General features: G+C 41.6%; 1 protein-coding gene across 1 annotated transcript in view; it reads right to left on the reverse strand.

The window, feature by feature from the left end:
- CNTNAP5 (contactin associated protein like 5) overlaps positions 1-26,958 on the reverse strand; it is a 690,244-nt gene that overhangs the window by 504,074 nt on the left and 159,212 nt on the right. The window contains exon 3 of the mRNA XM_029605214.1: positions 6,937-7,084. Within this exon, the coding sequence (XP_029461074.1) occupies positions 6,937-7,084 (148 nt within the window). The remainder of the gene's footprint in view (positions 1-6,936; positions 7,085-26,958) is intronic.

Here is a 26,958-nt window from a genome sequence, read left to right on the forward strand (position 1 = left end):
GATACGGTTTAAAACAACCATCTTAGAAGCTCAGAAAAAAAAAATGTATTCCATGTTTTAGAAAAAGCTGAAAGAAGATCACCCAGTAAGGTGAAAGAGTATTGAAGCCAAAAGAACATCTTTCAAAACCTGGAAAATTGATCCAAATGAAGAAAATAGCAAAATAGCATAAGCACTGGCAAATCAGATGTAAAGCATTAATAAGGTATGTCTAAAAAAGAATTTGAAAAGAATCTTACCAGAGAGCAAACACTCAAAATAAAAACTTTTAAAGTTATTCAAAGCAAGAAGTCTATATAATGGTCCATTGGACTGCTCGATGACTGAGGGGTAAAAGGGATATGAGGGAAAACAAGGTCACAGCAGATAAATTAAATGAATTATTTGCTTTAGTTTCTATTGAGAAAGTTATCAGTGAAATGCCTACCCTGGAAACATTTTTTTAAGAGTGAAGATTCAGATGAACTGAAGCAAATCATGGTGAATCAGGAAGAAGTAATAGAGAAAATTGACAAACTAAATAGTAACAAATCACTAGGACCAGATGGTGTATACCCTACAATTCTGAAAAAAAAAAAAACCTAAAAAATGAAATTGCAGACTTATTACTCGTAACCTCTAACTTCTCGATCAAATCAGCTATGGCACCTGAGGATTAGAGGGTGGCCAATGTAAAGCCCAGTTTTTGAAAGGTTTCCAGGAATGAACAGGGAAACTACAGATGAGTGAATTTGACATTGGTACTAGGTAAAATGTTAGCACCTAGTCTGAATAACAAAATTATTGATCATTGGGATAGACATAGATTGACGGGGCACAGCCAATATGGATCTAGCAGAGGGAAGTATTTTCTTATCAATCTGTTAGATCTTTTGAAGGGTGTTAATAAACCTGAGGACTTGAGTCAGTTGATAAAGTGTATTTGCATTTTCAAAAGATGTTTGACATTGTTCCTCATGAGAAGCTCATCTGGAAATTGAAGTTATAGGATTGGCGGCAAGTTTCTTTGTGGTACTAGTAACTGGCTACAAGGTAGGAAACAGAGAGTATGACTGAGTGATCATTCCACTAAAAGTCGAACGTCCCAGGGATCTACACTAGGTTCCTCACTTTTTAATACATTTATAAATGGTCTGGAAAAGGAGTGGTGAATTGATCAAGTTTGTAGATGATACAAAATTATTGAAAGTAGTTAAATCACAAGCCAATTGTAAGGAACTGCAAGAAAATCTTATGAAACTGTAGGATTGGGCTTCTAAATGGCAAATAGGGTCATTCTTTATTGTGCGATGTGCCGGTATCGCGTGCGGTATTATTAAAATTAGGGGAAGGGTAGGAGTATGGGAGGGGTTTGGGTAGAGTTATCTCACGGCAGCGCTGCCGGCGATAATGTTTTTCACATTATCTCCCGGCAGCACCGCGGGAAATAACTAAACCTTTTCCTGTGGTGCTACGGGGGCGATAGTGTGTGGTGCGGCCACACTGCGGTGGGTGAAACTGCACCGCCACGATGTGGCTGGCCCCTTTTTTTTTCGTAACTCATCATTCGGCTATAAATAAATAAATATAGCCGAATGATGAATCTAGTGGTAAATTTAATGTGTACAAGTGTAAAATGGTGCATAAAGGGAAGAATAATCCAAACTATAGGCACATGGTGTTAGGTGTCGCCATCCAGGAAAAGGATCCTGGAGTTGATGTGGACAATACTTTGAAATCCTCAGTTCAGTGTGCAGCAGCAGTCAATAAAACAGAATATTGTGCATTATTATGAATCAACTGGAAGATAAAAAGGAAGACAGAACAATGCCTCTGTACGGATACACGGTGCAAATACACCTTGAGGTTTGTGTGCAGTTCTGGTAGCCCTTATTTTAAAAAAGAGATAGTAGAACAAGAAAAGTTAAAGAGAAGGTCAACCAAAATGATAAAGGGAATGGAACAGCTGCCCTGAGAGGAAAGGCTAAACAGGTTAGGGCTTCTCAACCTGGAGAAAAGATGGTTGAGAAGAGATATGATAAAATCATGAATAGGATGGAATGGTTAAATAGTACTAGGACTAAAGGACAGTCAATGAAGCACAATTAAAACAAATCTGAAAAAGTATTCTTTTCACTCAGTGCACAATTAAACTGTGAAATTTGCTGCCAGGGGATGTGCTGAAAGAGATTAGGATAGCTGGGTTTAAAAGGGTCTAGGGAAGTTCCTGAAGGAAAAGTCCATAAAATGCTATTTTTTAGCCATTCAGACCCGGTAAAGCCAATGCTTATCCCTGGTTTTGAGCAAAAGTGATTGAACTTTTCTTTGAGATCCTACTGGGCACTAGTGACCTGGATTGGCCCCTGTTGGAGACAGGATGCAGGACTGGATGGACTATTGATCTGACCTAGAATGACATTTCTTATGTTACTTATGAAATATTCAATGGCTGCGGTATCTATGCAGGTAGAATGACTGAATCCGCCAATGAGGATTTTCAACTGGCTAAAAATGTGCACTTACTTTAAGTTGTCTAAAAAGAGAGTGAAAATTATGCTCATTGCATGTCGTTATTTTCAAAATGTAAATGTGCATGTGTTGTTTTCTTCCTTAACCCAGTTATTCCCCCGGGAACATCTCTTTCTATTGTGTCTAAAAGTACATGTGCTGTGCAAATGAAATAGTAATTGTAGCTGACATAAAATCCACTTAGGCAGATTCAGCCATTCTACCTAGATAGTTCCCTATTAAGCCCTTGGAACTTTACCCTGATATAATTGACTAGCAGTACAATCAGTTTAAAGAATTTACAGCATGGGAAAGGCGAGCCAACTCATTAAATTCCAAGCGAGTGATTAACTAAGCTGCAGTAAATGCGTCACTGCGCGGTAAATGCTTTTACCACAGGGATAACGCTTGGAATTGCAAATGAGTTCCCTTTTCCGGAAAGTTAGCTAGAGCTCACGAGGTGTAGCCAACTTTCCCCCTGGGCTGCTTTCTTAAAGGGCCCAGCCATCCGTTGAGTAAAAACCTCAGGGGATCCAGTGAGATCCCCTATCCTGCAGCCGCCTCTCCCCTCCCATCTCTCCTCCTTCTTTCACACACACACACACACACACACACACACACTGCATCCAGAAACGGCACAAATGAAAAAAGGAAAGTAAATGTTTAAAGGCCTCAGCTCCTCCCCTAATTACAAAGTCTGCCCCTTGGCAGGAAAATAATCATTATGCCGATTTTGGATGAAAAAATTTTTTTATTTGTTTTACCTGAACCAGAAAAGATGGCACCTGATTATAGTCCCTCTGCTTTCCATTCTCTGACCCCTTTCTGTATCTTTATTTATTTCCTCCTGCCTCCCTTTTTCAGCCTCTCTCATATGTCTCTCTGTTCTTATCTTCCTCCCCTCCACCACCTCTACCTCTCTCTTATTCTTTTTCAGTCAAATCTCCTCCCTCTCTTTAGCATCTTTCACTCCCCCCCCCGACCCCTTATTTACCTTCTCCCCCTCATTAACCTTTTTTTTCTTCTTCCTTTTCCTTTCTTTGATGCCTCCTAGTCTTAAAGGGGCGAGGAAGAAGAGGCAATTGGTCATAGTCAATCAATACAGGAAGCAGAATGAGATAATTTGGAAAGCAGCTCCAACGGCCGACCATGGCATCTGGGGTGGGGGGCATGGCAGAATGCCTGTAAACCGATTTGATGTCCAACAACGAAGGTCGGTATAAAAAAAACCCTAAATAAATAAATCAATCACAGGCCCCGATGCACACTAAAGCTGAACACAACGTGCCTTGAGCCCGGATCGGTAACTGCCAGGGATGCGCAGAAACATTTCCCTTCACTTTCTTCATCAAACCCCTTCCTCATGAAAATAAAGAAAGAAATAAGCCAGGTCTGATCCAAAACTATGATCATTACTGCCCAGCCTCCAGCCTCCGCTTTCTATTCACACTACTGGAAAAGTGGTCTACTTCCAAATCCTCAACTACCTTGAGGAGAGCAATGTCCTGCATCCTCACCATCCCCAGGGCTCTTGTCCTGTATGTTTGTCTTATTAGATTGTAAGCTCTATTGAGCAGGGACTGTCTTTACTTGTGTGTTTGTACAGCGCTGCGTACGTCGTGTAGCGCTATAGAAATGTTAACTAGTAGTAGTGGTAGCAGTAGCAGTGATAAATCTTTCTGCCACTTTTGACACAGTCGATCACCAACTTCTGATCCAGCACTTAAGAAACATTGGCATTGAAAGCCCTGCCCTTAAATGTTTTGTATCTCCCCCAGATCCACCAACTATGATGCTACCTTCATCAGCACAATCTAACTACCATAATCCATGCACTTATCACCAGTCGACCTATTGTAACTCTCCTACGAACAGCATTGCTCTTGCAAAACACTGCAGCCAGAATAGGGGCCAAAGCAACAGATCACATAACACCTATATTGCAGAAACTGTATTGGCTCCTGGTAGAAACAAAGATTAAAATCAAAACCCTTTGCTTCGGCTTTCAGTGTGTAAATAAGCAGGCTCCTGAATACCTCTCCTGTCTTCTGACCTCCTGCATCCCTACCAGAGAAATCCAGTCCTCCCAAAAAGCTCTTCTCATGACCCCCACCTCCACATCTGCAAAACTGGCGGGAACAAGACTTTGTGCCTTCTGCTGTTATGCACACGAAGTCTGGAAGGAGATACCTCAACCCCTTTACTTAGAACCATCCTACCTCTCCTTCCCGAAGAAAGCAAAGATATGGCTGTTCATCATCCAGGCCTTTCCCCCAATCTATTGGCTAGTGGTAGAAATACCCATTATGCCTGAGACTGACTCAATGACCCTTGATCAAATATGGCTCTTGTATTCCTACTAGCCATCCTTATTTATTTGTAGTCCCCTTTGAGACCAACTTTGGAAAAAGGCAGAATATCAAAGGTTTGCAAATAATTAGTAACTAAATACACAAATGATTCTCCCATTTAAAAAAAAAAATTAAGACAGCATTTTACAATCCTCACGGGCTAAAGGGGGTCTCAATTGTCCAGATCTTCGTTACTACAATCTTGCCTGCATGCTCCACATCATCAAAGACTGGATACACGCCTCATCCCGATTTTCTCCTTATAATCTCTTAAGAACTTGGCTCGGAGGCTTTTCCCTTTCTGTTCTCTTACAATGTCCAGCGAACGTTATTCCCTCTCTCCCAGCATCGCTTTTTATTCTCTGCTTGTCGAAAGGCATGGACCCTGCTCTGTGAGAAAGTAGGATTCAATTCTATCACTACGGCCTTCCCAGAGTTTTGTGAAAATCCCGATTTTCCCCCAGATCTGTCATTAAGGGTTTTTCAGCGCTGGCGCCGATATGGTCTTACACATTTGCATCATCCGTTTTTGCCCAAGTCGAACACACTAGTCAGCTTTCTAGACTTACAAAAATCATTTCAACTTCCCCGAACAGATTTTTATGCATATTTACAAATCCGCCATTATATTAAATCGCTCTTGATAGTTAATCCCAACCTAGGACAATATGATAGTTTAGAGACACTCTTCCGCTTCTCCAAAAGCCAGAAACCCTCATGTGCCTCATTCACCAAGCGACTGTCAGAGTTACCCTCCTCCTCATATCTCCGAGCCGCTAGTGATTACACGCTGGTCCCGATGGCCTGAAATATCACTCACTCTACCAGATCTACAAAACTACTTATCTTATAGCCCAAAAATCTCTGAAAACATATTACGTGAATTGCAATATGAATTCATATGGCAGTTACACACCTCACAAGCTCTAGCATTTAAATATAAGTGCTGCCCATCACCAATCTGTGAGAAGTGCAAAGAGTCAATAAATGATTATTTTCACAGCTTCTGGGCTTGCCCACTCGCTCACCGCTTTTGGGATACCATCCGGCAGTTGTGCACTCACATCGTGCAAGTTCCTCTTCTAATGGATATGCATTTTTGGTTATTTGGGCAACTACCTCTACCTCCCAACTCTTGAAAAAAAAGCTCCAAGCTATTTCTAGACAGAGCCAGTCTTGCTGCGAAACAAACTATTCTGTCCAGCTGGATTGGTCCTCTCCCTCCTTCTCAACCATTCTGGGAGGAGAAGATGATCAAGCTACTTACCATGGAAGCTATGTCGGCAAAAAATGTCTACTAACAAGAAAAAAGAGCTGATCCGCTCCATCTGGCAACCTTTCCTAAATTTTCTTCCCACTGAGACTACATCCTGAATTCTAATTGCCATACCCCATCCCTTCCTTCATAACAGCTGAAAGGGGTATACCTATAATACCTAGCCTGGTTATGCCACATTACACAAGAATCCCCCACAGCCCTCAGTCTCCTCAAGATTATTGGCCTCCTGTAAAAGAGTATTTCTCTCCTCACCTCTTCTATTCTTGCTCTCGGCTTTCTCTCTGGTTTTCCATCTAACCCCCAACAGTAGGTTTCACTGCACTTTCAGATTCGGATATCTGGTATCTACCTTCGTTTCCACCAAGTAATCTACCAGTCCCCTTACTTGGAGTTACATACGGAGTACATAAAGTGTAACATAAAGAGTTACACAATAGGGTGGGGGGAAGGTGGGATGGATATTGGTTTGGGGACTAATTGTAAGTATTAAGGAACTGTACGAAGTGCTTAGTTACCCGTCACTTTTTGTAATTCAAGCTTATGCACTATTCTGTTCCTTATATGGTTCTTATCTGATGTATATGAAAAAAAAATCTTTCCATAAAAATGATAATAAAAAATAAAAAAGCAAAATATATAAATAAAGTTATTTTAAGTAAAGAATGTCAGCCTTAAGGCAGCAATACCGGCATAAAAATAATAAAATGTTTAAAACTTTTAAAAAAAACCAAAGAATTAAGACAGCTAGTATTGCTGCCTAAAAGGCCTGTACACGTGGATAACTACATTCTAGGTCAACTCTGCCTAATATGTGCTTACTGTAAACGCAGCCGTAGACCTCAGCTCGCAACCCGATCCTGCCACCGAGATTCCACTCCAGAGGAATGAAGCGCAGGAAGCGGACCTTGATAGAATGCAGGAACTTGTGCAGCACCACGCTGTCCGCATTGCTGTTTCCTGTGAAGGCCTAACGGAGAGAGGAAGCAAAACAAGGGACAGAAATGAACAAGTCAGTCACAATCCAGCGCTGCATGAATTATCAGCTTCATTAGAAGCAACCAGGCATTTAACAATGTGTTAATCCGGAGAAGGAAAAAAAAAAAGGGATTTGTAATACAGAAGGTTAAAATGTTACCTAACTATAGATACAGCTAGTTTTTCTAAGGCTCTAAACTGGATAGACAGATGGGCAATTCCAGTGCCGATAGTAATTACAAAGAAATTGAAAGCAATATATTAAAATAATTTTTTAAAATTATAATTGGAAGTCATATTTCTGATCATTGTCTTTTATAATATCCCAGAAGAAATAATTTAAAAAATGTAAATTTTGAGTGCCACTGAATTAAACTCTTTGAGGATAAATTTAAAACATTGGCGAGCATGTCCATATATGCAGCTTTGGGAGGCCCTGGTTGGGCTAGGGTGAGTTACTGGCAGGGGCTGCATTTTTTGCTTGGGATGGTGGGCACTATTTACTAATAGTGCACATTCATTTCTGAAATGAAACACCTTTAGATTTGGGGGGGGGGGGTTTTAGCGAGAGGACATTTGTTTTTTTTTGGTAATCCAAGCTAAAATGAAAATGGGTCGTTTCAGTTCAGATTACACATTCATTTGAAACGAATGCAGATCCCTAACAAATATGGTTCATTTTATACATACATACATACAAACATATACATATACATATATTGATAGATATATGGGCTCATCAGCAAGAAAGTTATCCAGGTATCTTTATGTGGTCATTTATCAGCCTTTAGCCAGGTAAGTGTTTCTCTGTATATACCTGGTTAAAGTGACCTGGGTAGTGTGGAGTAGAGGCATAGCCTAGTGGTTAGAGCAGTGGGCTGCAAACCAGCCAAACAGGGATCAAGTTCCACTCTTGATCCTTGTGACCTTGGGCAATTCGCTTCACTTTCCATTGCCTCAGGTACAAATTTAGAGGTTAATTTTGAAAGCCAAAAGCAGTAGATGTGCACACTAGGGATATGCATTCGTTTGCAACGAGATAGGAAATAAAGACAATGTTTCCTATTTTGTTGCATTTCGGGGGGGGCTGACAAAATGAAAGGAAAACCCACGAAATTTCGTGTGGTTTTCCTATCATTTTTTGGGGGAGAAAGGGCTCATTTAAAAAAAACAACAACCCAAAAACCCACCCCAACCCTTCAAATTTAATTAATTTCAAACCCCCACTGTTCCAACCCCCCAAGACTTGACTGACCCCCCCCCCAAGACTTTCCAAAAGTCCCTGGTGGTCCAGCGGGGGTCCCGGGAGCGATCTCCCCTTCTCGGGCCGTCGGCTGCCAGTAATCAAAATGGCGCCGGTGGCCCTTTCCCCTTACCATGGCACGGGCCATCCATTGCTCCTACCATGTGACAGGGGCCGACCAATGGCACCAGTAGCCCCGGTTACATGGTAGGGCAAAGGGCCACCGGCGCCATTTTGATTACTGGCAGTCGATGATCCGAGAGGGGGAGATCGCTCCCGGGACCCCCGCTGGACCACCAGGGACTTTCGGTAACTCTTGGGGGGGGGGGGGGGATTATAGGGATGTGAGAAGTGGATTTTTCTGAAATTTCGGGAAAATTCGTTTTTCAGGGCTGCCAAAAAAAAATCAGCCCGAACTGCAGGAAAACGAAATTTCCCGCGGCGTGCTGATAACAAATGTCGAACCAAAAGGTTCGGCTGAATCACATCTCTAGTGCATGCATCTAGCACATGCTCGTGTCCACCTGATTTTATAAACCGGCCACAAACGCGCACAGATACAGATGCACCAATAGCTTGTTTCGGGGAAAAAATGGGCGGAATGTGAGCAGGGCATGGGTGTTCTGGGCCCGGGCCAAGACACATGCATGCCTGTAGCTACATGCCTGGGCGCGGGTCCAGGTCCATTTCAGCACAAAGCTTTTCTTCTATGGATGAGGTGTGAGTCTGAATAAAACTATTTTCAGCCATCTATGAAGTGCTTGAAGAGTTTGGGTTAACTGGAGCAGTGCAAGCTAAAGAAGTAGAGGGGGGGGGGGGGGTCTTCAGGACCTAGCTATAGACTGGGAAAACTGGTGGACAAACTGGTGAAACTGGTCATGGTCTGGACGCGCACCTGTTATAAAATTCCTTCACTTGTGCATCTCAAATCAGGCATTTTCCTGCTGTGTGCGTACATGCTTAAAATCAGGAGCACACATACACGCGCCCGGCCTGTCTTATAACATGTGCTCGTATTCACGTGCACGATATAAAACTTCAGCGCATCTGGCCGCGCGTCCAGGTACACGTGTATATGGGCACCCGCGCACCCATTTTAAAGTTATCATCCCTGATGGTAAACCTTCTGGGAATAGGGAAATATTTATAGTATCTGAATGCAATCTGCTTTGAAGTGCATGAAAAAGTGGAATATAAATATATATAAAAAAAAAATATATATATATAGAGAGAGAGAGGGAGAGAGATAAAGTTATCTAGGTATATTTATTTAGGACAGCTACTAACTTGGCCAACTTAAGCCAGGCATTCACTGGAGAAAGTGTAGACTTGCGGCTGGAAAACCCTCCAGCACCATCTCTTATTTACCCAGCTGAAATTTAGTCAGGGAGTGGAGGGAATTTATAAAATTTCGGGTTTTTTTTGTCCAGTATGTTACCTGGACAGAGCCTTTGATTACCAACTAGGGAAAAAGATTGATGCCTCTGGGTATAGGATTGCTTCTTGCCAAAATTTCTCAGTATCTGATATCCCATTGAATTTTTTTTGTAAAAAGGGATTTTCTAAATGGGCTTTATTTTTTTTAAACAGCCTCACTAATCTTAGTTGGCCAGACAGTAGGCAGGCAGTGGATGTGCTACCTATCCAGCTAACTTAGGGGGTCAATTTCAAAGGCTTATCACATGCGATAGCATGCTGGGGGGCGGAGTCATGGCGGCAAGGGGAGGAGTCAGGGCGGTTAAGAGGCGGGCTCGGTGGTGTCTTCGCTGGCAGCGATAAGGTAAGTAACATTATCGTCGCCAGTAGCGCACCCAATAGCGCCACCTTTCACGGTGGCGCTATTGGGTGCGAAAGCCGGCAGCGAAAACGCTGCGGTGGTGCGAAGGCTGCTGGCTTTCACAGGCCCCCTCCCCCCCGTTTTCGCTGGATTCACCATTCTGCGATGGAATGGATGGAATCCAGGCCTTAGCCAGATAAATAGCAATATTCAGCCTTATCTGGCAGGTAGCAGGTCTAAAGTTAGCTGGATAAGCTTATCTGGCTAATTTTAATACTTATCCAGGTATATTCAGCGGCATTGCCGTGCCACTGAATATCCCTTGTAAGATAGCCGGATAAGTCTTATCTGGCTAACTTACCTAGTTGGATATATTTTAATATTGGACCCAAAATATGTTAAGAGATGTAGGAACACTGCAAATTGTGGAGAATATCCTATAAAACAGTGGAGACATTAAAAGGTTGCATTTGGCATTGGTTTGGCATTAGCGAGAGGCAATGTCTATTATTTTAATTCCATATACCATGTCTTGTCTCTTGCAACGCTGCAAATCTGTGAAAACGTTCCTTAAAGGTTGCAAGGAAATATTTGTTTTCCTTGTTTTTCTGGAGAGGTTGGAGAGTCCCGGCTCTCTGCTGTAGAATGAAGAGTTATTCTAGTGTCATCCTGCTCTGATCCCCAGGGAAAAAGAGGATCCTGCAAAATGTTTGTGATACTTCTACGTAACTAACTTAGGGGTTTGATTTCCTGAGACTTTCCTTCCCCTTTATGCTGACACGCTGCTTTCAGACACTGCCTATTAAAAATAAAATGAAATCTATAAAATGAATCGAAATTAAGTTAAAGCCTTTACCTAGCGTCATCTGGAAATTCTTGCCTCCCTTATCTTTCTCCCAAGGTACCCTTAACGCCTCCTCACCCTCCTCTCCCTCTTCCTTTTGTTCTGCCTGCCCTGAGGGACCCCATCTTCCCGCCTCGGGGGGGGGGGGGCTTTGGGGCAAGGGGCTGCATGGAGGCTGATCAGATAAAGCTGCCAAGGGAAGGACTGCCGGCAAGCCAACCCGCATCCAAGAATATTTTTAGATATAGTTCTTTTCCCTTCTTCTTGTCTTAAATCTCCAACCTAGGTTACAAACATTTATTCCGTACTCTTTCTTCAAGACAGACATTCTTTTCTGCAACCAACTTTTTCACAAAAAAAAAAAAAAAAAATTTTAAAGAGGAAAGAGGAAAGAGGAAAGAGGAAAGAGGAAAGAGGAAAGAGGAAAGAGGAAAGCGGTTGTTTCCATCGGCGCCGATGGCCCAATAAAAAAAAACCCCACCCGACCCTTTAAAAATGACCCCTTAGCTTCCCCCACCCTCCCGATCCCCCCAAAACATACCTGGTGGTCTAGTGGTGATCCCGGGAGCGATCTCCCGTTCTCAGGCCATTGGCTGCCACTCATAAAGATGGCGCCGATGGCCCTTTGCCCTTACCATATGACAGGGTATCCGTGCCATTGGCCAGCCCCTGTCACATGGTAGGAGCACTGGCTGGCTGGCGCCATCTTTAAAGATGGCCGCCGCCTTCGTAAAGATGGCAGCCGATGGTGGGGGAAGCTAAGGGGTCGTTTTTAAAGGGTCGGGTGGGGTTTTTTTTTATCGGGCCATCGGCGCCATTTTTGAGTGGCAGCCAAAACAGCGCCGATGGCCCGAGAGCGGGAGATCGGTCCCCGCACCACCACTGGACCACCAGGTAATCGTAACAAGTTTTGGGGGGGTTCGGGAGGGTGGGGGAAGGTAAGGGGTTAATTTTAAAGGGTCGGGCCTCACTACAAAAAAAATAACGATGTGAATCGGAACCAATTCTGATTCACATCACCCACGATCAGATTTTTTCCCCCCTCTAGCCGAACCCGATCGTTGAGACGATCGGGCACACGATTCACATCTCTAGTAACTATTAACAACTGAGAAAGAGTGAGCCACGTGATGATTGGGATGACTCTTAAACAATATCAAATCCAAAGATACCTTTAACAGGAATTAGATGGGTTCACCTTAAACGGAAACCTTCTGACTCACTGAAAGAGCTCTTTAGTTCAAAACAGACTGGGAAGAAATAGGAAGTATGACAACCTGGAGGCAGAGGGGAAGAAGTCTAGTGGGGCCGATAAAATAAGATGTGCATTAAAATGGGCACGCTTATTGAGCGCCCATCTTCCTAATGCACGCACAGCCACATCCCCTAGACCAGGGGTGGGCAGTTCCGGTCCTCGAGGGCCACAAACCAGTCTGGTTTTCAGGATATCCCTAATGAATATGCATGAGAGAGATTTGCATGCACTCTGCCTCAGTTGTATGCAAATCTATGTCATGCATATTCATTAGGATATCCTAAAACCTCGACAGGTTTGTGGCCCTCGAGGACTGGAATTGCCCACCCCTGCCCTAGACGCTTGATGCGGTATGTAAATGAGGGGCTGCATGAAAAAGGACACTCTAGGCAGTGATTCTCAAGCGGCAGGTGTGTCGCGTGCTACTTGCAGCTGGCGGAGCCGAAGAAATTAATACCAGCGCGGCTAGCTGCCACCGCTGGAGACCAGGCTGGTGAGGCTGAAGAAATGAAGATCGGCGCTGCTAGCCGCTACCGCCGGAGACCAGGCCAGTGGGGTGGAAGAAATGAAGACTGGCACTGCTAGCCACTGCCGGTGTGTATGTGAGAAAAGGAGGGTGCTTCTGTGTGTGTGTGTGTGGTGTATATGTGAGACAGGAAGGGTGCTTCTGTGTGTTGTGTATATGAGACAAGGAGGGTACTTCTGTGTGTGTGTGGCGTGTATGTGAGACAGGGAGGGTGCTTCTGTATGTGTGTGATGTATATGTGAATCAGGGAGGGTGCTTGTGTGTGTCAATGTGTGTGCGAGAGAGCGATAGAGCATGTTTTTGGCTGGCTGTGGCTGTGAGAGAGAGGGGGCATGTGTGTGATTAAGCCTGTTTATAAGTGAGATAGAACATGTGTGTGATTTAGAGCTTGTGTGTAAGTGAATTAGAGAGAGCATGTGTGTGATTGAAAGCCTGTGTGTAAGTAAGAGAGAGCGAGAGCATTGTGTGATTGAAAGAAACTGGTCAGAGAGTTGATGTATGTGTGAAAAAGACTGATCAGGGAGATGACTGGTATGTGTGTGTGAGAGAGAAGAGACTGGTTATGGTGCCTATGAAAGAGGACCATGAGGACAGCTTCAGCAGCTACTGCTGCTTCTCATGTGGCCTGCAAGGGAAAGGAGTAGGAGAACTGCTGGAGAGGGTAAAAGTAAAGGTGGCTTTTTAAGTTCATTTTTCTTGATTGACTGCCGTTTTAATTATTGGGTAGTATGTGATGTGTCTGCTGTTTTGAAATATTTTATTGGTGTTTGAAGAATTTTAAATAATTTTTAAGAGTTTTTAATTGTTAGATGATGTTAGGCTGCTGGATGCCTATAGTTAAGAGCCCCTTGCTATTGCACATATACATTGTAAGGCCAGAAATGGTTTTTTTTAAAATCAGTCCGGTATACCTTTATTTTTAAACACTGCAAGCCTTAAATTTCACAACGATATTTATTTATTTAACAGTTTTATATACCGACAGTCGTGAACATCCCATCGGTTTACATATAACATAACGTAGTAAGAGGCTTTACAATGAAACAATTTATATGGGAAAACAGAGTGTAAGGGCTACCAAGGAGAAACTAGGAAGCATGAGGGGGAGAATTAAACAACAAATGATAACCTGAAAAACATTTTTACAGGCGTAGAAGTCAATTGTTAATAATAGAAATTCCAAGGGTAAAAGGAAAGATATTTTACTGCCCGTCTGACCAGGATGAGGAAAGAGATTGCAAAATGCTAGAGAGAGATTAGACTGGCTAGCAAAATGGGCAACACAATAATAGTGAGAGACTTCAATTTCCCAAGTGTTGATTGGGTAAATGTCACATCAGGACATGAAGGGGAGATAAAGTTCCAGGATGCCATCAATGGCTGCTTCATGCGGCAGTTGGTCATGGAACCATGAGAGGTTGAGCTATATTTGATTTAGTTCTTAGAGGCACGCAGGACCTGCTGCAAGAGATAAAGGTGGTAGATCCATTTGGCAACAGTGATCATAAGGCAAATAAACTTGACAATCACTGGAGGGCAAGTATTAAGGAAAACTATTGCAGTAACATTTAGCTATGAAAAGGGAGATTATAATAAAATGAGGAAATTTAAGAACATAAGAGCATGCCATACTGGGTCAGACCAAGGGTCCATCGAGCCCAGCATCCTGTTTCCAACAGTGGCCAATCCAGGCTATAAGAATGTGCTAGTTAATACTAATTAGGAGGATCCACAGAGGACCACGCTTTTTAAATTTCTTATGAGCCCTTGACTCCCAGATTGACTTAACGCTACCTCCGGGGCTGGAGTTAAATTTGCCACGTTAATAAACGTGCATTGGGCACCCAGCAATTTTCCACATCAGAGTAATAGAAAATAGCCTCATCTACATGTGATGAGCTCTATCGCTGTACATTTGTTTGGGCGCGCGTTTTGGACGCGCTAATCTCCTTATTGCATCGGGTGCTTCTAAGCGTGTCCAAAACGCGCATCAAGCTGTGGACTAGGCTGCATGCACTTTATTGCATCGGCTCCTAGGTGTCCTGAAGCAAAGAGTCAAGGGAGCGAAAGCCATGCTGACTACAGACCCAAGCCACAGAGAAGCAAGCCTGGGTAAAGGAAGTCAGAAGTCCAAACAGAAAAGCCTAACCGGGGACGGCCCTAGAATTGGGAGGAGAGGCTGCTGCCTAAAATAAACCAGAAACTGAAACTGTTTGCTTGCTGCAAAGCTTTTTATGTTCACGGGAGATGGGGCTGCCACCCTCTGAAGGTACACAGAGAAAACAAAAGTGCAATAAACCTGTCTTAAAGGTGAAGTCTTCTGCCTGAGGAATTATTGCATAAGAAGCAATCCTTATACTAGAAAGCAAGAGGGGAAACCCGATATGGATTCCCACAGAATGTCTATTTAGGAGGGATCAGGTACGTACTACGTAGGCTTTATTCCCTTAAGGCATTAAGAAAGCTGTGGTCATATAGAATTGCCACTCAACTATCAGTGTCTGTGTATTGATTGTGTATTTCAGTTTGGTGGCAAAAAGAAGTGCAGTGCACCCAGGAGACTCAAGGATGTTAACATTCCATACATTTATCATCCTGCAAAAATGAGTATTAGTTCTTAAAACAAGTAAAATGTAAAAAAGCCCAACAAAATAATTAGCCAGGATAATAAATCTTGCTAGAAAAAATGCATTGTTAATATGCAAAACAAGGTAACAAATTGAGACATAAAAGATAATGATAATCTTTCCCTTAAAAACATGTTCAATTACAAAATTAAACAGCATTCAAAGTATGTATGATTGCTGGTAACTGGATACTGTAATTTTAACAACTGACCTTTTTTAACAGACATATTAGTACATTCGCAATTATGACAACAGTTTTAATTACTTTCATTTTTAATTAGCACTTACCAAGGAAATACACTGCCCTTATTATTCAGTTCTATATCATATAGTAACGTAGGAACTTAGTAAGGATGGTCCATCCAATCTGCCCAGCAAACGTCTTGTGGTAGAATTGGCCATGCTTTGCTGGTTACCCCCATATTTCTCTTTTACTGGGTGATGAGCCTTCTTGAAAATTCAGACAGTACTGCTTGATGTGTTTTGCTCCTACGGATTTAGCCGTGGAAGCAGTGCTGTGATTTTTCCCATATGTCTGTGTATTAGTATCCCAGGTCATAAAAGTCAAGGCCTGTGTTGGTTGTTGTCTGAATCCAAGACCTGTTCCCACCACACCCACCCAACGCCATCAAAGCGGAGAGTGATGTTTGCAGTTGTATCAAAATAATCAAGGCTTATTAGTTATGGGTAGTAATCCCATACTTTATGTTAAGGGTAGTAACTGCCACTCCGTGCACTTAACCCCATGCTTATCAGTTCCCCAGACCGAAAACTTCGTGGCCCTCATTGGTTATTGTCTGAATCCAATTCACTTTTCCCCCCAGCTATTGAAATGGACAGCGATGTTGTAGTTGCATCAAGGCTTATTAGTTAACAAGTAAGTTTACAAAAGCCCTGTGCGCATAAATTACGGGGGTTACGTGCGTGGCCAGGCCTTTCAAAATGGGTGGGCCAGGGGGGCATGATGCTAAAGGAAGATATAGACATAATAGGCACCTCGAAGACCTGGTGGAGGACTGTGATATGAGGGTACAAATTATATCAAAATGACAGGACAGATAAAATTGGTGAAGGGGTGGCACCAAATGTTAAGGATGGCATAGAGTCAAACAGGATAAAAGTTTTACAGGAAAAAGATTGCACTCTGGAATCCTTATTGATAGAAATTCCAAGGGTAAAAAGAAAGATATTTTACTGCCCGTCTGACCAGGATGAGAAAACAGATTGCAAAATGCTAAAGAGAGATTAGACTGGCTAGCAAAATGGGCAACACAATAATAATGAGAGGCTTCAATTACCCAAGTGTTGATTGGGTAAATGTCACATCAGGACATGAAAGGGAGATACAGTTCCAGGAAGCCATCAATGGCTGCTTCATGCGGCAGTTGGTCATGGAACCATGAGAGGTTGAGCTAGATTTGAAGTTCTTAGAGGCACGCAGGACCTGCTACAAGAGATATAGGTGGTAGATCCATTTGGCAACAGTGATCATAATGCAAATAAACTTGACAATCACTGGAGGGCAAGTATTAAGGAAAACTATTGCAGTAACATTTAGCTATGAAAAGGGAGATTATAATAAAATGAGGAAATTTAAGAACATAAGAACATGCCATACTGGGTCAGACCAAGGGTCCATCAAGCCCAGCATCCTGTTTCCAACAGTGGCCAATCCAGGCCATAAGAACCTGGCAAGTACCCAAAAACTAAGTCTATTCCATGCTACTGTTGCCAGTAATAGCAGTGGCTATTTTCTAAGTCAACTTAATTAATAGCAGGTAATGGACTTCTCCTCCAAGAACTTATCCAATCCTTTTTTAAACACAGCTATACTAACTGCACTAACCACATCCTCTGGCAACAAATTCCAAAGTTTAATTGTGCGTTGAGTGAAAAAGAACTTTCTCCGATTAGTTTTAAATGTGCCCCATGCTAACTTCATGGAGTGCCCCCTAGTCTTTCTACTATCCGAAAGAGTAAATAACTGATTCACATCTACCCGTTCTAGACCTCTCATGATTTTAAACACCTCTATCATATCCCCCCTCAGCCGTCTCTTCTCCAAGCTGAAAAGTCCTAACCTCTTTAGTCTTTCCTCATAGGGGAGCTGTTCCATTCCCCTTATCATTTTGGTCGCCCTTCTCTGTACCTTCTCCATCTCAACTATATCTTTTTTGAAATGTAGCGACCAGAACTGTACACAGTATTCAAGGTGCGGTCTCACCATGGAGCGATACAGAGGCATTATGACAATTTCCGTTTTATTCACCATTCCCTTTCTAATAATTCCCAACATTCTGTTTGCTTTTTTGACTGCTGCAGCACACTGAAACGATGATTTCAAAGTGTTATCCACTATGATGACTAGATCTCTTTCTTGGGTAGTATCTCCTAATATGGAACCTAACATTGTGTAACTATAGCATGGGTTATTTTTCCCTATATGCATCACCTTGCACTTATCTACATTAAATTTCATCTGCCATTTCGATGTCCATTTTTCCAGTCTCAGAAGGTCTTCCTGCAATTTATCACAATCTGCTTCTGATTTAACTACTCTGAACAATTTTGTATCATCTGCAAATTTGATTACCTCACTTGTATTTCTTTCCAGATCATTTATAAATATATTGAAAAGTATGGGTCCCAATACAGATCCCTGAGGCACTCCACTGCCCACTCCCTTCCACTGAGAAAATTGTCCATTTAAGCCTACTCTCTGTTTCCTGTCTTTTAGCCAGTTTGTAATCCACGAAAGGACATCGCCACTTATCCCATGACCTTTTACTTTTCCTAGAAGCCTCTCATGAGGAACTTTGTCAAACGCCTTCTAAAAATCCAAATACACTACATCTACCGGTTCATCTTTATCTACATGTTTATTAACTCCTTGAAAACAGTGAAGCAGATTTGTGAGGCAAGACTTGCCTTGGGAAAAGCCATGCTTACTTTATTCCATTAAACCATGACTTTCTATATGTTCTGTGATTTTGATGTTTAGAACACTTTCCACTATTTTTCCTGGCACTGAAGTCAGGCTAACTTGTCTGTAGTTTCCCGGATCAGCCCTGGAGCCCTTTTTAAATATTGGGGTTACATTAGCCACCCGCCTCTTCAGGTACAATGGATGATTTTAATGATAGGTTACACATTTTTACTAATAGGTCTGAAATTTCATATTTGAGTTCCTTCAGAACCCTGGGATGTATACCAACTAGTCCAGGTGATTTACTACTCTTCAGTTTGTCAATCAGGCCTACTACATCTTCTAGGTTCACCGTGATTTGGTTCAGTCCATCTGAATCATTACCCATGAACACCTTCTCTGATATGGGTATCATAGAAACATAGAAATGACGGCAGAAGAAGACCAATCGGCCCATCCAGTCTGCCCAGCAAGCTTCACACTTTTTTTCTCATACTTATCTGGTTCTATTTCCCTTTCACCCCCACCATTAATGTAGAGAGCAGTGATGGAGCTGCATCCAAGTGAAATATCAAGATTGATTAGTTGGGTAAGCGGCAGCATAGCTCTCTGCCGTTGAAGCAGAGAGATATGCTGGATATGCGTGAAGTATTAGTTTTTCTTCTCCCCTGCCGTTGAAGCAGAGAGCTATGCTGGATATGCGTGAAGTATTAGTTTTTCTTCTCCCCTGCTGTTGAAGCAGAGAGCTATGCTGGATATGCATTGAAAGTGAAGTATGCATTGAAAGTCACATTAACTATCAACAAATATTGAATAAGCCTAATAATTGGTAATTGAATAAGCCTAATAATTGGTAATACCTATAGCCCATGAACCCACCCCTGGTTTTTTTTTGTTTGGTTTTTTTTAATTTGGAGATGGCAGCCCTCCATCCTTCTGCTCCGTGAAGGTGGAACACCAACCACTGGCCACTGGCATCCCGCTCCATGAATGCCTCTGTGGCTACTGCCGCTCCGTGCAGTGTTTTGCTGCCTCCTCTTTATATGCGTCCTCTAGACCTGATGGATCCACAGTGTTTATCCCACGCCCCTTTGAAGTCCTTCACAGCACAGTATCTCCCCAACATCCTCTTCAGTAAACACTGAAGTAAAAAAATCATCTAATATTTCTGCAATGACCTTATCTTCTCTAATTGCTCCTTTAATCCCTAGATCATCTAACAGTCCAACTGACTCCCTCACAGGCTTTCTGCTTCAGATATATTTTTTAAAGTTTTTACTGTGAGTTTTTGCCTTTACGGCCAACTTCTTTTCAAATTCTCTCTTAGCCTGTCTTATCATTTAACTTGCCAACATTTATGCATTATCCTATTTTCTTCTGTTGGAACCTTCTTCCAATTTTTGAATGAAGATCTTTTGGCTAAAATAGCTTCTTTCACCTCCACTTTTAACCATGCCGGTGATCATTTTGCCTTCTTTCCACCTTTCTTAATGTGTGGAATACATCTGGACTGTGCTTCTAGGATGGTATTTTTTAACAATGACCTCGCCTCTTCCACACTTTTTACCTTTGTAGCTGCTCCTTTCAGTTTTTTCTAACTATTTTTCTCATTTTATCAAAGTTTCCCTTTTGAAAGTTTAGCACGAGAGCTGTGGATTTGCCTACTGTCCCCTCCTCCAGACATTAATTCAAATTTGATCATATTATGATCATATTGCCAAGTGGCCCCACCACTGTTACCTCTCTCACCAAATCCTGTGCTCCACTGAGAATTAGATCTTAAATTGCTCCCTCTTGTCGGTTCCTGAACCAATTGCTCCATAAAGCTATCATTTATTCCATCCAGGAACGTTATCTCTCTAGTGTGACCCGATGATACATTTACCCAGTCAATATTGGGGTAATTGAAGTCTCCCATTATTACCGCACTACCAATTTGGTTAGCTTCCCTAATTTCTTTTAGCATTTCACTGTCCGTCTCACCATCTTGACCAGGTGGATGGTAGTACACCCCTATCACTATAGTCTTCCCTGATACACAAGGGATTTCTACCCATAAAGATTCAATTTTGTATTTAGTCTCATGCAGGATATTTATCCTGTTGGACTCTATGCCATCCCGGACATAAAGCGCCACACCTCCTCCTGGGTGCTCCTCTCTGTCATTGCGATATAATTTGTACCCCGGTATAGCACTGTCCCATTGGTTATCCTCTTTCCACCATGTCTCTGAGATGCCAATTAAGTCTATGTCATCATTCACTGCTATACATTCTAATTCTCCCATCTTACTTCTTAGATTTCTGGCATTAGCATACAAACATTTCAAAGTTTGTTTTTTGTTTGTATTTTCATTCTGCTTTTTAATTGATAGGGATAAGTTAGAATTTTTTAGCTCAAGTGAGTTTTTAGTTACAGGCACTTGGACTACTTTTCTTATTATTGGAACCTCACTGTTGGGATGCCCTAATTCTAATGCATCATTAGTATCCTTTGAAGATACCTCTCTCTGAACCTTGCACTGCTGAGCAATTGTCGACTTTCCCCTTTGTTCTAGTTTAAAAGCTGCTTTATTTTCTTTTTAATTTGTTATAAAGAAACTGAAAGGAGCAATCTAGAAGATTGAAAACTTGCAAGAGGGATGGACGTTATTTAAAATTTACTATCCTTGAGGCCCAGGCAAAATGAATTCCATGCATTAAAAAAGGCCAAGGGAAAACCAAATAACTGCCAGCGTGGTTTAATAGTGAAGTGACAGAGACAATGAAAGCCAAAAGGGCATTATTCAAAAATGGAAGGGAGACCCAATTGAGAAAAGTAGGGATGAGCATAAGCAATGGCAATTTAGATGTAAAAATGTAATTAAGCAGACTAAGAGAGAAATTGAAAAGAAGCTTGCCACAGAGAAAAAAAACAAGTAATAAAAACTTTTTCAAGTATATTAAAAGTAAAAAGCCTGTGAGGGAGTCAGCTGGGCCACTGGATGACTGAAGAGTAAAAGGGATAGCAAGGGAGGACAAGGAAATAGCTGAAAACCAAAATGAATTATTTGCCTCTGTTTTTCCTGAGGAGGATTTTGGGGTCATACACACATCAGAAAATGTTTTGATGGTGATGATTCTGAAAGACTAGATGGATTCACTGTGAAACTGGAGGATATAATAACTCAGGTTGACAGACTAAAGATTAACACATACCCAGGGCCAGATGGTATTCACCCCAGAGTTGTGAAGGAACTAAAAAATGAAATTTCAGAACTATCCCTAGTGAACCTATCATTTAAAACAGCCATGGTACTGGAAGATTGGAAGGTTGCCTATGTGATACCAGTTTTTAAAGAAAGTTCCAAAACGATCCCCGAAACTATAGATCAATGAGACTGACTTTGCTGCTAGCAAAACGAATGAAACTCTTCTTAAAAACAAAGTTACTGACCACATAAATACACATGACGGTAAATATTTAAAAGCCATTTTGATGAATAACTCACAAGTTATCCATCTAAATGGCTTAAATGGCATATTGAGCCTGATACCCAGCTAAATTATAGTCAGATATGTTGTTATCCAGCTATAGTTTAACCGGATATAAAAGGGGCATTTTGAGGGTGTTCAGGGGAGAGGTCCCATTATCCAACTAATTTAGCCTTAATCTCACTGAATATCTGGGACAATGTAATGGGGGAGCGTCAACGTTGTTTTGCAAGGGGAATTCTTGCCCTACCAAGTTACTAGATTTTTTTGAGAGTGTAAATAAACATGCAGATAAAGGTGAGCCAGTTGATATAGTGCATTTGGATTTTCATAAGGCATTTGACAAATTCCCTCATGAGAGCCTCCTCAGGAAATTGGAAGTTCATGGGACTGGAGGCAGTGTCCTGCTGTGGATTCATAACTGGATAAAAGATAGGAAACAGAGGGTAGGACTAAATAGTCAGCTTACCAAATGGAGAAATGTTTGATTTTGGGACATGTGCTATTTAATTAATTCATAAACGATCTGGAGAAAGGAATGGCAAATGAGCTGACCAAATTTGCAGATGACACAAAATTGTTTTAAATCGTTAAAACGATGGTGGATTGTGAAGAACTGCAGAAGCCCTTGTGAGACTGGGCTTCTAAATAGCAGATGCAATTTAATGTAGACATGTTGAATGTAATGCATGCAGGGAAAAATTATCCCAGCTACAATTATGGTATATGATGCTGGATACCATGTTAGGAATTACCACTTGGAAAAAGACCTTGGAGTCCTTGTGGATGATATTATGAAATCTTCAGGTCAGTGTGCGACGATATAGGAATTATTTGGAAGGAAACTTAGACTATCATGATACCTTTGTGCAGATCCATGGTGTGACTACACCTTGAGTATTGTGTGCAGTTCTGGTCGTCCTATCTGAAAAAAGACAGAGCGGACATGGAAAAAAGAAGAGCAATGAATGATAAAGAGCTTGGAAAAGCTCTCTTATGGAGAAAGAATAAACAGATGAGGGCTCTTTAGATTGCAAAAGAGATGACTGAGAGGGGATAAGATTACAATTTATAAAATCAGGAGTGGAGTGGAATGGGTAAGGAATGGTTATTTACCTTTTGAAACAACACTAGGACTAGGGGACACTCCATGAAACTAGCAACCGACAACTTTTATTTTATTTATTTATTTATTTAGTTGATTTATAGTCTACATTTTGGCACTTCAAAGCAGAATACATTCATATTTATAAGAAATTGTAGGAAGTATTCAATGTACAATCAAGCTATGGAATCAGTTGCCAGAAGACGTGGTCAAGGCCACTAACATAGAGGGTTCAAAAGAGGATTCTATGTGCACTGCCAGTTATATCTGTTTGAATATTGTTATGTTCTTATGGGTACTCATATCATCTTGAAATCCTTCCCACTTGGGATAGATTATGCAGTGTGACTTGTGAAGGACCTAGTAGACACTACACACAAAATGAACCTCAGAATACTTTATAATTTAGCAATACACAGCATTTTTATTTCTGTTGCCCTAGTATAGCTTTTGCTAAATCAAGTGATGTGTCCATGGTGTGTGTGTGTGTGTGTGTGTCACTGAAAGAATTAGCATATGACTTCAGCACTTCTTTTTTTCTATTTCTAACTTCTATTTCTTAAGCATGCCCCCTTCAATAAATCTTCTGTAATCATAAATCCTTCCTTGCATGTCACTAGAAAAGTGCCCCAAAGACTTAGATTGAGAAAATATGAATTTAACTTGCACTTAGCTGTTCATTGCAATCGATGAGAAAATTATTCTTTTTCCTGAAATGATTCTGTGAGGAACCTCTGGTTTCCCTTACTAAACGGAGTGCACAGGGAGATCCAGTGCAGAATGAGAGATGGATTTTTGCTCCAGCTGTAGATGGTGTGTTCTAGTTGTTTATCATCCTTATGTTTGAATCAAACAGTTACCAACAAGGGCCCTGAACTTAGTGGTTGATGAAACAGATAAGTATGGGAAAATAAGTGTGGGAGCTTGCTGGGCAGACTGGATGGGCCGCTTGGTCTTTTCTGCCGTCGTTTCTATGTTTCTATGTTTATGCACCATCAATCCTCGTGGATGTTTAGTTAGCCTTTAAAGAGGACAGGAGCTCTCTGTCTTCTGCCCCTTTATGTTTTCCTAAATATTGAAGAGAGGAGATTCTTATTTTCCCTTGAGGGTCCGCCTGCCAGTTTGACCCCATTTGGGTTCTCCCCAGACCTCCATTTTACTCTTGCAACCCTTTTTCTGGAGGCTTTTTGCAGTGAGAGCCCTGGCACCCGTTCACACAGGATTGGGACGTCCCTGTGTAAAGTTAGATCAAGTGTTACGGAAGGTTCTGGCAGACCCCTAGCACTCCTCCAGGGGACAGATCTGTCAGGTGACCTGATTCAAAGGTGTTTCAACTTAAACTAGTCACTTAACTTTGTTCAAGAGACTATCTACTCAGTATGGAGACCTGGAAGGTTTTCCACCCTTCTTCTCTCTGTTTTGGATTTCCCCTGTTGTTGAAGTCCAGGAATACTGTTTTCCACCAGGAGCTAAGGACTCAGTTACCTATTCATTTGGGAAGAGCTGTCTTCCATTCTGAAGGAGTTCTGCCTATTGCAGAAAGAAAAGGAGCTGAAGGCATTAAGGACTGAATGTGCTACTGACTCAAGTGAGAGGCACTTGAGAGGAAAGCGCACCCAACTAGTACTTCCTAAGGACATCTAAAGTGATTAAGAAGACTTCAGGAAATGTATGAGAATTGGGACTTATTTCTGATAAAATATTGAGATTCGATTCTAACCACTTCAACAATGGGAAGAAGTTGGAATTTGGACTCTCTTCAATCTGAAGAATCTGAGTAATTTGAATAAATGGGAAGAGAAAGAGATCATGTGATAAGAAGGGAGCTCCCAAGGAATTAAGAGACCTTGCTAGAAGACTGAGGTCACAAGTTTATTAATCTGTCTGCTGTCCTATTATATTTACTGTTACGTTATTTAAACTCTGAACTGGAGCTGTAAATATTCTTCAGTCACCTAAATCAGTAAAAGAAGTTGGAAACCACATTGCTTCTCAGTGTTCTTTTTTGGATATACGAGACTGTAATTATTATCAGTGCCGCGTACAGAGGACAGAAAAAGGGATTTGTACTGGGACTATTGCAAACGGGCCTTGGAACTATTGTTCCCCGTCCCACAGGAAGCCCCAAAACTCAGAGCGTAATTGCTATCCGAGGAGAGACTGGGAGATTTGGGGCATCCTCCTTTTTTTCTATGTGCCCCGGGGAGCCAGTTAAAGGATCCATCCCTCCCAGGGGATATAATCCATTGAGTACATTTAACAGTTGTATGGCTCTGAAGTCCACACTGCAAGGCTTGTTTGATGTTTTATTGTTGGTTTAAGTATTATGCATGATTTTGCTCATTGCTTAATGTTATCTTTGGATTTTTAATGTAAACCTCTTGGATTTGGTTTTGACAAGCAGTACATCAAAACTAATAAACAGCAATAACCACAATAGCCACAGGCCATCCATTTAGACAATGGAATTGGATACAATATACTGGGCCCCCATTTTATGAAGAAATCTAAGTGGTCTGAAAACTGTTTGTTGATCTAATGGAAAGTATTGCAAGCAGCAAAAACTCCAGATTTCTCTAGGAGCAATAGAATGCTACGTGCCCTAATAAGTAAAATATCATAGAAAGAATATCACTTTCAATGCATATCCAGCATAACTCTCTGCTTCAACGGCAGGGGAAATGAAGAAAAGTAGATCTATATATAGACAACAACCAACAAGGTCTGAATTATTTACTCTGGGTAAACAAATAAGCATGGGTATAGCTTGCTTATTGCGGCGGTTACTACCCCGAACTAATTTAAGCTAGATATTTCACTTAGAGGCAGTTCCAACACTACTCTCTACATTAATGGTGGGGGTGGAAGGGAAATAGAATGAAAAGGTTACTAAGAGCCAAAAGTAACAGATAAGTATGAGAAAAAAAAAGTGCAAAACTTGCTGGGCAGACTGGATGGGCCGTTTGGTCTTCTTCTGCCGTCATTTCTATGTTTCTATGAAAAAGAAGCCGATAAAAGTTTTGCAGTAAATTGGGGGGAGGGGGGGGGGATTTGCTCAAACTTCATCAAATGCTTCCCCTTTAGCACCTTAAATGGATTAATTTCAATCAATAGACTGCAGCAACTGTTTCCAGCACGGACATTAATCAGTTCCAGATGCTTTTGTGCATAACTCTTCTGGAGCCTGGCATGCCTTGCATTGAATGAGGGGAATTACAGGCCTCTGAATATTTATGCCTGTTTATTCCAAGCAACAGTTGCAAACTTCCTAGTCTGGTGCATCCTCGAATAAAAGTAGAAATGAACTCTTTATTTACTCAAAGCGGAGCTCTCCTGAATTGTGGGGAAACTTGTGATTCATTACATTGAGTCAAAGGCCATGCAGAGATCATCCAGCATTAGCTGTTAGAGCCAGACCTGTCCATTCCAAAACGGGGCTCTGCAAGGTCTGGAGACCCAAGGAAGCAATAATGTTTGGTGAAAAGAGCACAGTTTGTCAAGTAGGGATCAAAGTACTAAGGTGTGATAAAGTGTTTATCGTGTGGGAAAGCTGTTTACTGAACAAGGAACACTTTGTCTTATGTACTAACCATTTATTGTGTCTCATAAGACACAATGAATTGGGTTATCGTGGCCATGGTAAGTGACACTATAGTTGTCTAGGTAAATATGGTAATGAGCATGCAAATGATGAATACGTTTGACATTTAAGTTAAAAAAAAAGAAATTCACCACCTGGAGGGTGGCATTAAGTTGCATGCAGATTGCATAAGGGGAACAGCCTAGATCAGAGAGTGTTACTTGTTTCATTAATGCTGTGCTTCTTATTGTGCTCTGGCTGTGGCAGCAGTGGTAATGCAAGAGAAAGAGGGGAAGGACATCAGGAACAGCAAGGGAGAAAGGAGTAAAAGCCTCTACACAAGAATTATCAGCTCAAAGTCACTGTCAAAGAAAGGAATAGCAAAAGTTATTAGGAATGTCCCAAGGGAACATTTATTTATTTTGTTTATTCATTTTGTATATCATCTCCATTTGTTTGATTCATTTTAAATGAAAAAAAAAAAGTTTATTCACTCCATTTGTTTTTCAT

Source organism: Rhinatrema bivittatum, chromosome 6 (assembly GCF_901001135.1).
Source record: "Rhinatrema bivittatum chromosome 6, aRhiBiv1.1, whole genome shotgun sequence".
Classification (NCBI taxonomy): domain Eukaryota; kingdom Metazoa; phylum Chordata; class Amphibia; order Gymnophiona; family Rhinatrematidae; genus Rhinatrema; species Rhinatrema bivittatum.